Consider the following 12,451-nt stretch of genomic DNA (forward strand, 5'->3'; position numbering starts at 1 on the left):
TTGAAATAACATACTTATTTTAGGATTAAGCTATTTGCTAGGTGTCATGTTGGTTGCTTGAAGTAAATTGTTTCGTGGGATTCTTACTTGTTTCATGTGACCAGTGCAGAATAGTTATTCTTATCCTCATTGTACTTTTGAGGAGATAATCTTTGGGTAGATAGTTTCTAAGGTCATGTGTCTGAAAAGTGGCAAATGTGTGGATTCACGCTGAAGTCTTTCTACTCTGGAACCTTTACTATACTACCTTCTCCAATTTAATGTCCGCATTAAGTCAGTAACATACATGTCTTAGGGTTAGCTAAACTGTTTGATTTTACATTTATCTCATTGGCTCTAGAACTTCAACAGTACTGTGCTCGTGTGCTCCACAGTTCATGGTGATTGCTGGTAATAAAGGAGAAATTTATATTAGAATAAACTTTAAATCCAGGCTAGAAATTGCATCACAGTGTCAAAAGAACTAATTTTAAGAGCTATTGTTCTATAGCGTCAGACTCTACAAAGTGATTCTCTTCATTGTTTTCAGGGACTATTTTTGCATATGGACAGACTGGAACTGGGAAAACGTTTACCATGGAAGGTGTCCGAGCTGTTCCTGAACTTAGAGGAATCATTCCAAATTCCTTTGCTCACATATTTGGTCATATTGCAAAAGCAGAGGGTGATACGAGGTAAAATAATTATTTTCTAATATTGAGAAGTACAAACATAAGATGTACAACCTTTATAAACATGTTTTTAAAACTGTTCTAATAAATATTTCACTGCTTGCTTTTTTTTTTGTATTTAAGAATGATGTTTTCTTTACAGATTTTTGGTTCGAGTGTCTTATTTGGAAATATATAATGAAGAAGTTCGTGACCTTTTGGGCAAGGATCAGACACAGAGGTTAGAGGTAAGGATAATTGAAATTGGAGTACTTTCCAGAGCAAGAGAATGTGTACTGAATTAAGTTCTTCTTTGAAGAAAAGGTACTCTTAATATTTTATTATTTTTGACCAGGAAACTTGGTAACATGCTTCAAAAATACAACTATTTTAAACACTTACACATTGAAAAGTCTTGGTTCCTACCCTGTTTCTCCCCACCCTAAAGATAACCACTTTCGGTATCCTTTCAGTGTTTTTATGTAAATACAAATATAATTTTTTTTTTCTGCAAACTTACTGTATATAAATACATTCTAAACATACATTATATATTGTAACAGTAAATAATCCAAAACCAAGCTTACCCAATTAATAATTAACTTTTCATAATTAGTTGTTTACAATTTAAAACAAATGAGAAAATGAAGAATATGACTAAAACAATTTTTTGGAAACAACATAGTTTTTTAAATCTACTATAGAAGTACATATCCAAAAAGAAAAGGCATTTTACAATGTTAACAAGTAGTATGTGTCAACTGTATTGCGAAATACATGCTAAAAGACCATCATCTGTAAATGACACATAAATTAAGACATAAAATATTCACCAGTTTTCTAACAGCCAATAAACAATGCAATCTCCACCTATGTTGTTGTTCAGTCGCTCAGTCATGTGGACTATCGTGCACCAGATTCCTCAGTGCATGGGATTTCCCAGGCAAGAATAGTGGAGTGGGTTGCCATTTCCTTCTCCACAAATATAATTTTATTTTTACTCTAAATGTAGCACCCTATATACATTGATCTGCACCTTTTTTTAAACTAAAATTTTTATTGAGATAGATTCACATGCAGTTGTAAGAAATAATACAGAGGATTACCCTTTACACAGTTTTCCCCAGAGATAACATTTTACAAAGCTATAATGCAAATGGGAAGATCCCGTGGCTCAGAGGTTAAAGCGTCTGCCTGCAGTGCGGGAGACCCGGGTTCGATCCCTGGGTCGGGAAGATCCCCTGGAGAAGGAAATGGCAACCCATTCCAGTATTCTTGCCTGGAGAATCCCATGGGCAGAGGAGCCTGGTGGGCTATAGTTACATGGGGTCGCAAAGAGTATCATAATCGTGATATTGATCTTGATATAATCCACAGATATAATCCATTTGAATCCATTGTTTAAATGCCCCAGTTTTTCTTGCAGTCATTTCTGTTGTATACTGTTTTATCATATGTGTAGATTATTATATCCACTACTGCAACAAGGTACTAAACTGTTCCATCTCAAAGATGCCTTATGTTGCCCTTTTATAGCCATATCCACCTCTCTGGTGATCACTCCCCTCTGTCCCCATCCCAAACCCTGACAACCCTAATCTGTTTTCCATTTCTGTGGTTTTGTCATTTCAAAAGTGTTATGTAAATGTAAATGTATAATATGTAACTTACTGGAATTGGCTTTTGTGACTTGGCATAACTCCCTAGAGATTCATCCAACTTGTTGCATGTATCAATTACTCATTCCTTTTTATGTCTGAGTAATATTGCATGGTGTATTTAACCATTCACCTGCTGAAGGACAACCATTCACCTGCTACGTACAGTTTGGGGCTGTTATGAGTAAAGCTGCTATGAACCTCCACGCATAGATTTTTACACAAACATAAGTTTTCATTCTCTGGTATGATTGCCCAAGAGTACTCCAGAATTTAAAGTCAGAAGTTGTGGGTTTTTTTTTTTTTAATTTTGAGTAACTAACTAAAATTTGGCTGTGCTAGGTCTTCGTTGCTGTGCGTGGGCTTTCTCTAATTGTGGCAAGTGGGAGCTACTCTCCAGTTGCTGTGTGTGGGGTTCTCACTGTGGTGGCTTCTCTTGTTGCAGAGGACAGGCTCTGGGGTGCATGGGCTTCAGTAGTTGCAGCTCAGGGGCTTAGTAGCTGCAGCTTGTGGGCTGTAGTGCCTGGGCTCAGCAGTTGCAGCACATGGGCTTAGTTGCTCTGTGGCACGTGGAATCTTCCTGGACCAGGGATCAAACCCATGTCTCCTGCATTGGCAGGCGGACTCTTTACTAAGTTTTTACAGTGTCAGAAATGTAGCTATTAATACTAATTATGAATGTTGTCACAAATATTTGTGTTTTTAATCTTTCTTTTACCTGAAGGAAAAACCAGACTTTCTGATTGAGAAACTCTAGTTTATATACTTTTGGGTAAAATATTGGCACTACTTTAATCCTACATCTTAGAGAAGGGGAATGTGAGATTATATGCATGACTATCAGTAATCACAAAAATTGTGGATTGGTTCATTATAGCTGATTCACATTCAGTATTTTTTCTTTTTTTTCCTCAAACTTTAAACTTTTATTTTGTGTTGGGGTATAGCCAGTTAACAATGTTGTGGTAGCTTCAGGTGAACAGTGAAGGGACTCAGACTCCATTCTTCCTCAAATCATTTTTTAAATTGAGATGTAATTTACATAGCATAATATTCATCCTTTTAAAGTATACAATTTAGTGATTCTTTGTATATTCAGAAAGTTGTGCAAGCATCACTACTATCTAGTTCTAGGACATTTTCATTATTCCTGAAGGAAACTCCATGCCCATTAGGTATCACTCTCCATTCCCCTCCTCTCTCCTGGTAACCAGTAATTTACTTTCTGTCTCTATGAATTTGCCTATTCTGGACATTCCATTTAAATGGAGTCATACAATTGTGGTCTTTTGTGTCTGGCTTCTTTCACTTTTTTTGATGTTTTCAAGATCTATTCATGTTGTAGCATGGATCAGTATTTCATTTTCCTTTTAACATCTTGTAAAAGTTTCTGTGTGAATACAAGCATACCTCACGTTATAGTGCTTCACTTTATTATATTTGTTGATACTGTTTTTTTCTTTTTAAACAAATTAATATTTGTGGCAACCCTGCATGGAACAAGGCTGTACAGCTCTGTATTTCCAACAGTATTTGCTTGATTAATTCATGTGTCTGTGTCACATTTTGGTAATTCTTGCAGTATTTTAAACTTTACACCAGCTCTTTTAGCAATCAAATATTTTTAAATTAAGGTACAAACATGTTTTAAACATAATGCTATTGTACATTTATAGTCTATGGATGGTATAATGTAACTATAACTTTTATATCCACTGAGGAAACAAAAATTCATGGTACTCTTTATTGTGGTAGTCTGGAACTGAACCTGCAGTATCTTTGAACTGTATATTTTTAAAATTCTCTTGGTTATATATCAGTGAATGCAGTCGTTAGATAATGTGGTAATTCTGCTTTAGGTACTGCCAGACTGTTTCCCACAGTGGCTGTACCATTTTGCGTTCCTGTCAGTAATGTATGAGGAGTCCAGTTTTTCCATATCCTTATCGACACTTGTTATTGTCATTTATTACAGCTGTTATCGTGGGTATAAAGTGGTATCTCATTTGTGGAGTTCAGTTTTTCCATATCTTCATCGACACTTGTTATCGTCATTTTTTATAGCGATTTTAGTGAGTATAAAGTGGTATCTCATTTGTGGGCTTGATTTCCATTTCCCTGATGGCTAATGACATTGAACATCTTTTTATACCATCTGTGTGTCGTCTTTGGAGAAATTTCAGTTCAGATCCATTGTTCATTTTTAATTGGGTCTTTATTTTTTATTAAATATTAATAATTTTTTATATGGAGCTTCCCTGGTGACTCAGTGACAAAGAATCCACCTGCCAGTGCAGGAGGTGTGGGTTCGATTCTTGGGTCAGGAAGATCCCTTGGAGCAGGAAATGGCAACCCACCCCAGTACTGTTGCCTGGGAATTCCCATGGATAGAGGAGCCTGGAGGGCCATGGTTTGTGTGGGTTGCCAAAGAGTTGGAGATGACTTAGTGACTTACCAACAATTCTTTATATGTTCTAAATGCAAGCTTGTTAACAGATAATAGGAATTTACAAAAATATTCTCTTATGGATTGTCTTTTTACGTTTTTGATGGTGTCCTTTTGGAGCATAAAAGTTTAAAATTTTGATCATATTTGCTTTATCTGCATTTAGTTTTGTTTCTTGTGGTTTTTGGTGTTGTATCTAAGAAATCATTGCTTCATCCAAGGTCACAAAGATTTGTGCCATTGTTATCTTCCTAAGAGTTTTATAGTTTTAGCTTTTATATTTAGGTCTTTGGTTCGTTTTGAGTTAATTTTTTATATGTCTTGTGAGTTAGAGGACCAGCTTCACTCATACATACAGATATCCTGTTGTCTCAGCACCATTTTTATTTTTTGTAACTGCGTGTTGTGTGGGGTCTTAGCTCCCCAATCAGGGATTGAACCCACGCCCCCTGAGGTGGAGTGCAGAATCTTAACCACTGGACTGCCAGGGAAGTCCTTCAGCACCATTTATTGGAAAGACTTTTCCCCCCTCATTGTACATTTTTTTTTTAAATTTAACTGAGCAATGGATTATGACGGTCTTTCCATATAAGTAAAGAGAAATGCTTCTTCATTCTTTTGTCTTTTTTTTTTTCCCTTTCTGCCTCATAGAATCCTTAGTATGGACATAACTTTTAGTTTGCTTAGCCACCCTGCTATTGATGAACAGTGGGGTTGTTTAAAATCTTTTGCTCTTACAAACAGTTCTGTACTAACCTTGTCATTACACCATTTCATACATGTGCAGGCTTCTCTGAGGATAGATTCCTGAAACAGGATTGCTGAATCGAGTGGTAGATGACTAGTAATTATTGCCAAATACATTAAGATTTTGGTGTATGAGACCAAAGGTTAGCCTTTAAAATATTAATATTGGAATTTTGATGGGAATGATATTGTCGATAAAATAATTAGAATAATGTGTTTAGAATAACAATAGAATAGAATATAGAATCGTGGTAGCCTCCGTTGTGGAACAGTGTGGAATATACTGAGAATAACCGTAGAATAATAGAGTATTATTAAGAAGCTCTTATAATGCAGCAGTAGGCATTTAGTGTAGTAAATGGTGGTAGTAGTTCATATTTTATTTCATTTAACCTTTCATCAGTTCAATTTTGTTAATATAAAAAAATGAAACCTAGAGGAATTTCCTGACTTGCTTGTGTAAGGTAAATGGATTAAGGATTAAAGGGTGATTTCTGAGGTTTTAACACCTTAGCTTGAATATTGGCTCTGATCTCTTAAGCAGATTACTTACCCTCTGTGAACCTTAGTTTTGCCACATGAACATGGAAATAATAATAGTATCTACTTTATAGTATTGTTGCCAAAGATAAATTAATACAAAATTTTAAGATTATTGCTTGACACATAATAAAGTATTTAATAAATTTTAGCTTTTTTAAAAAAAGATTTACTACATGAACTGAACTTTTGGAGCAATATGTTACAGGTGTAGGTGTTAATATTATTTGAATTTGTTGGACCTTAATGAAGACTTAATCCATAATGTTGTATAGACAACAAATATACAGATAAGTTTCTTTTTTCTGGTCATCTTTGATTTTGATGGCTCCCTTAATTCTATGCTTTTTACCTTTTAAAAGTTTGTTATTTGTACAGATTATTAGAATAAAAACCATTTGGAAACAACATTTCCATTTTTATAATAGTAATTATAGATCACATTTATTCTCAGAAATAGTCTTGTCAGTGGTTCTCAAGTACAGTAGACCCAGTGTTCCTTTTTTATAACATATAGTTTGTAATGCCCCTTTGATTATCCTGAAATAAAATTCATAGATGATAAAATCTATCTATACACATAATTTTAAAGATATCAATGTACTGTCCAATTATAATATTACTTTTAAAAAGTACTGGTATTTCAATATATAATATAAATGTTTATATGTGATCATACTCAATGACATATATAAATAGAGGCATATTTAAATCATTATGACTGCAATACCCACAAATGCAGACTGTTACAAGTGTGTTGAATTGGTAATCTAAACAACTTGTTTGGTGTTACTCAATGACATGGTCCTTTACAATAGTATCTAGCTCTTGGTGGAGTTCTGAGGGAAATAAAGTAGTTCTTTCCTCAGTTTTCCTGCATTCCTATATTATTATTACCATGGGAAAGCACTTTGTCTTTATAGGTAAAGTAGAGTTAGGATCTAAATTCAGATAATTAAATTAATAAGTTGTTTTTTTCACCCATGTGACTATCTGGTAGGACATTCAAAGTTGCATGGGACCGTTCATGATTGTGACCATCCCACCTACTTCAGGGTGTTAAGTATCCCAGTCTCCTGCCTGCAAATACTAATAGTGTCCTTAACTGAACCAGAAACTCCCCCTCAAGTTTCTAAAACAGTCTGGTCAGGGGAGTAGCTGCCTTCATTGAGATCCATTGTTTTGGTGTCACAAGCTATTTGTTATACAAATTAAATTTCTTTGTTTTTATGATAAAAATTCTTTGCTAGGATTGCCATCCAAATTTTAAGAGCTTTCATAAACAAATAGTAGCCATAGACAGTAATATATAACACTCACATGTTATATATAACAATTCACATGCCTCACTTCTAGATGAACTTGCCAGCTCTGACTCAGCCTCATGACTGTTAGTGTCCGTGAGTGTCTAGACCACATTTAAGTTACCAGGACTCTAACAAAGGTGAAGACCAGGGTCCTCTAATGAGGATCAGTGTCAGGGGTGTCTCTGAGAATGATTAATCCTTCCATTTCCTTTCTCTCATGGTGAGGTCTCCTCCCAAATCAGGTCCAGGATCCCCTAATGAGGGTCGAAACCAGAGAGGAAACAGAATTCACACTCATGTACTGAGACTCCCAAGAAAAAAGTCAAGTTCATTTTGATGCAAGACCATAAAACCTTTACATAAGGAATTTTATCCCATTTTCTTTCCCTTTTAAAAAACAGTTCTAGTTGAATGTAGGTGTTACAGTCTAAAGACAATTGAGGGGTCATTGTTCATTAGAGGGTAAAGAATATTAGGGCCATGTGGTGTTACAGTTAAATATCATTGTCTTTCTTTTCATGGGAGTACAGCTTAAGATCTTCCAGGTTTACAAAATACACCTTAGGGAACTACAAGATGGAAGATAGCTTTCATTACCCATTGTTCTTTCACATGAGTGATGTTAGCAGAAACAGATTAGCACATCAGTATCTGGAGTCTTCTCAGGGTCACAGTTACCTGGCATGAGAATGGGGGTGCAGATGAGCCTTGCTGTAACAGGGAGTTTCTCGATTACTGCTCAGGCAGTGATGAACAGTGAAGGGACTCTTTGATGGAAAGGAAGGTCCAATTAAAGTGGTAGTGTGCTCAAAACCAGATGACAGAGTCCTATACCTCCCTCCCTCCCAAAAGTAAAATTCCAGTCAAGGCAACCCACTAGGGAAGAATGCCCTGAACATGAGTGGTTGCACCACTTACTAGAGATCTCTTACAGACCAGGACCAGAACCTTGTTTCCTTTACCAGGGCATTGAAAACACTGTGGGCCAGTGATGCCATTAGTGGTAAGCACTTGGGGTGTCCCTGAGACAGAAATGCTCAGGCACCTGGTGGGCAAGATCTGAGTGCCACTGTCAGTCGGGGGCTGATGTACAGTGATGAGATGCCTCTCAGGGTGGCTGTGCCTTCATGGTCACCAGAGTTGTTACTGAGTCAAACTTAGGTCTGCTTGCCTGTCACACAGCAAGGCCAATCTATTGACAGGGGTTTGTGTTGAGGGAAAGCACAGTGTTTTATTGGATGGTGCCAAGCAAGGAGAACGAGCAACTCATGCTCCAGAGGCACAAACTCCCTAATGATTGTTTTCGGGGAAGGTTTTTTTTTAAAATTTGGCTGCCTGGGGTCCTAGTTGTGGCATGTGGGATCCTCATTGCAGCACATGGACTCTCTAGTTGCTGAGCTTGGGCTCAGCTGCCCTGCGGCATGTGGGATCTTAGTTCCTTTACCAGGGATCAAGCTCATGTCACCTGCATTGTAGGGCATATTCATAACTGCTGGACCACTAGGGAAGTCCTTCAGGAAAGGGTTTTTAAAGGCAACATTTGTGTTGAGGGTTGCAGGGTGCTTGACTTTCTTCTGATTGGTCGGTGCTAAGTTAAAGGGTGATGTTTACGAATCTTAATCATTAACCTCCTAGTTTAGTCCAGTCTGGGGTCTGGTGCTTGTGGTCAGCATGTAGTCGTCATCCTCAAGCTGGATAGGGGTCTTAGTTTCTGCAGAACAGTTCTAAGATATGCATGGGATTGTTGAATATATTCCTCAAGGAGGAACTAGGACTCTGATTATAGATGAACTATTGTTTCAGCTACAAAGAGCAATTTCTTGGCTTTTTCTTTGATTTTGTATTCCTTCCCTTCCTTAATTAGTGACTGCTTGACTCTGCTCTTTGGAATTCAGAAAAGGCCTAGCAGACTACATCCTTTCTGTACAAACAAGAAACGGGGAACATGGAGTGGCTTTTGTACACAGGAGGGTCCCGCAGGGTCCGGTCTTTTTTAAACTTTTGTATTTTATATTGGAGTGTGGTTGATTTACAGTGTTGTGTTAGTTCCAGGTGTACAGCAGAGTAATTGAGTTGTACATGTATCTATTCTTTTTCAAATTATCTTTCCATTTAGCTTATTACAATGTTGAGCTCCCTGGGTCCTTGCTGGTTATCTGTTTTAAACATATTAGTGTGTATGTGTCAGGCTGAAACATTTAATTTAACCTTTCCACCCTGCCCCCCAACCTTTCCATTTTGGTCACCATAAGTTGGTTTTTGAAGTCTGAGAGCCTCTTTCTGTTTTGTAAATACATTCATTTGTACCTTTTTTTTTTTTAAAATAAAAATATTCTGCATGTAAGTAAATATATTTGTCTTTCTCTGACTTACTCAACTTAGTATGATAATCTCTGGTTTCACCCATGTTGCTGCAAATGGCATTTCATTTTTTTTAACGGCCAAATGATTTTCCATTGTACAAGTGTACCACATCTTTTTTAATCCATTCCTCTGTCGATGGACATTCAGGTTGCTTCCGTGCCTTGGCTGTTGTAAAAGTGCTGCAGTGAACAATGGAGTGCATGTGTCTTCTCAAGTGACGTTTTTCTCTTGAGTTTATGCCCAGGAGTGGGACTGCTGGATCATATGGTAGTTTTTTGTTTTTTTGTTTTTTTTTTTCCGTTTACTTATTTGGCTGTGCTGGGTCTTTACTGCTGTGTGCGGGCTTTCTCTAGTTGCAGTGAGCAGGAGTTACTCTGTAGTTGCAGTGGGCAGGCTTCTCATTGCAATGTTTTGTCTTGTTGTGGAGTGTGGGCTCTAGGGTACATGGACTTCATTAGTTGTGGCACTCAGGCCTAGCTGCCCCACAGCATATGAGTTCTTCCCAGACCAGGGATCAAACCTGTGTCCCCTCTGGGAGGTGGATTCTCAACCACTGGACCACTAAGAAGTCCCATGTGGTAGTTGTATATTTGTTCTTTAAGGAATCTCCATACTGTTCTCCATGGCGGTGGTACCAATTTACTTTTCCGCTAACAGTGTAGAAGGGGGTTGCCTTTTCTCCATGCCCTGTCCAGCATTTGTTATTTGTAGACTTTTTGTTATTGAGCTGCATGAGCTGTTTGTATATTTTGGAGGTTAATGCCTTGTTGGTGGCATACTTTGTGAATATCTTTTCTCTTTCCGTGGATAGTCCATTTTGTTTCGTTTATGGTTTCCTTTGCTATGCAAAAGCTTTTGCATTTAATTAGGTTCCATTTGTTTGTTTTTGTTTTCATTTTCATTACTCTGGGAGGTGGATTGAAAAAGATCTCTCTGTGATTTTTGTCAGAGTGTTCTGCCTATGTTTTCCTCTAAGAGTTTTAAAATATTTAGCCTTAACATTTAGGTCTTTAATCCATTTGGGGTTTATATTTTTGTGTATAGTGATAGGGAGTGTTCTAGTTTCATTTATTTAATGTAGTTGTCCAGTTTTCCCAACATCACTTATGGAAGAGACTGTCTTTTCCCCATTGTATATTTCTGCCTCTTTTGTGGTAGATTACTTGACCACAGGTACATGGGTTTGGTCTGTTCCTGTTTTCTATTTCTTCTTGGTTCAGTCTTGGAAGGTTGTACCTACCTAAGAATTTGTCCACTCCTTCCAGGCTGTCCCATTTTATTGGCATATAGTTGCTTGTAGTAGTCTCTTATGATCCTTTGTATTTCTGTGGTGTCCATTGTAATTAATCCTTTCACGTCTAATTTTACTGATTTGAGCTCTGTTTTTCTTGATGAGTCCAGGTAAAGGTTTATCAATTTTGTTTACCTTCTCAAAGAACCAGCTTTTAGTTTTATTGATCTGTTGTTATCCTTGTCTCCATTTCATTTACTTCTGCTCCGATCTTTATGATTTCTTTCCTTCTACTGACTTTGGGTTTTGCTTTTTCTTCTTTCTCTGATTGCTTTAGGTGCAGGGCTAGGTTGTTCATTTGAGATTTTTCTTGTCTCCTGAGGTAAGATCGTATTGCTGTAAATTGCCCTATTAGAGCTGCTTTCATTTCATGCCATGGCTTTCGGGTATTCTTGCTTTCGTGCTCACTTCTCTCGAGGTAGTTTTCGATTTCCTCTTTGGTTTCTTCAGTGATCCATTGGTTGTTTAGTAGCATATTGTTTAGCCTCCAAGTATTTGTGTTTTTCACAGCTTTTTTTTTTTTCTTGTATTGATTTCTAATCTTATAGCATTAGAAAAATGCTTAATATGATTGCAATTTTGTTAAATTTACTGAGGCTTGCTTTGTGACCCAGTATGTGATCAATCTAGAAAATGTTCCATGTACACTTGAGAAGAATGTATATTCTGCTGCTTTTGGATGAAATACTCTATAAAAATCAGTTGTCTCTCTGTTCCAGTGTCGTTTAAGGCCTGTTTCTCCTTATTGATTTTCTGTCTGGATGATCTGTCTGTTGTTGAAAGTGCGGTGTTTAAGTCTTCCTCAGTTACTGTGTTACTGTCCGTTTCTCCTGGTCTTAGCATTTGCCTTATATATTGAGGTACTTCTGTGTTGGGTGCATATATATTTACAATTATTATTTATTCTCCTTGGATTGATCCCTTAATTATTATGTTAGTGTCCTTTGTTTCTTGTAACTGTCTTTAATTCTGTTTTGTCTGATAGGAGTTTTGCTACCCCAGCTTTCTTTTGATTTCCATTTGCATGGAATACCTTTTTCCACCTCATCACTTTTAGTCTGTATGTGTCCCTAGATCTCAAATGGATCTGTTGTAGACAGCATATATATATAGGTCTTGTTTTTGTATACATTCAGGCAGTCTGTGTGTTTTGGTTGGAGCATTTAATCCATTTACATATAAGGTAATTATTGGTATGTATGTTCACTGTGTTGGATATGTTTCTGTAGGTCTTTTTGATCCCCTTTTATTCTGTTTTTTTTTGTGATTTGATGGTTAATTTTAGTGTTGTGTTTGGAATCCTTTTTCATTTTTGTGTGTGTATCTATTGTAGATTTTGGTTTGCTGTTACCATGAGGTTTTGATATAGTAGTTTGTATATAAAGAAGATTGATTTAAGATGCTGGTCCTTTCCAGTACCCTGCTTTTGTGATCTCTTCTTCTTACGG

The 12,451-nt window shown here is 36.8% G+C and overlaps 1 protein-coding gene across 5 annotated transcripts in view; it reads left to right on the forward strand.

Moving 5' to 3' along the window:
• The window catches only part of KIF3A (kinesin family member 3A), a 76,350-nt gene that overhangs the window by 15,394 nt on the left and 48,505 nt on the right, over positions 1–12,451 (forward strand). For all 5 annotated transcript variants that reach the window (XM_069591492.1, XM_069591493.1, XM_069591491.1 and 2 more), the window contains 2 exons: positions 530–674; positions 814–898. In XM_069591492.1, coding sequence (XP_069447593.1) covers positions 530–674; positions 814–898 — 230 coding nt within the window. The remainder of the gene's footprint in view (positions 1–529; positions 675–813; positions 899–12,451) is intronic.

Source organism: Ovis canadensis, chromosome 5, assembly GCF_042477335.2.
Source record: "Ovis canadensis isolate MfBH-ARS-UI-01 breed Bighorn chromosome 5, ARS-UI_OviCan_v2, whole genome shotgun sequence".
Taxonomy (NCBI): domain Eukaryota; kingdom Metazoa; phylum Chordata; class Mammalia; order Artiodactyla; family Bovidae; genus Ovis; species Ovis canadensis.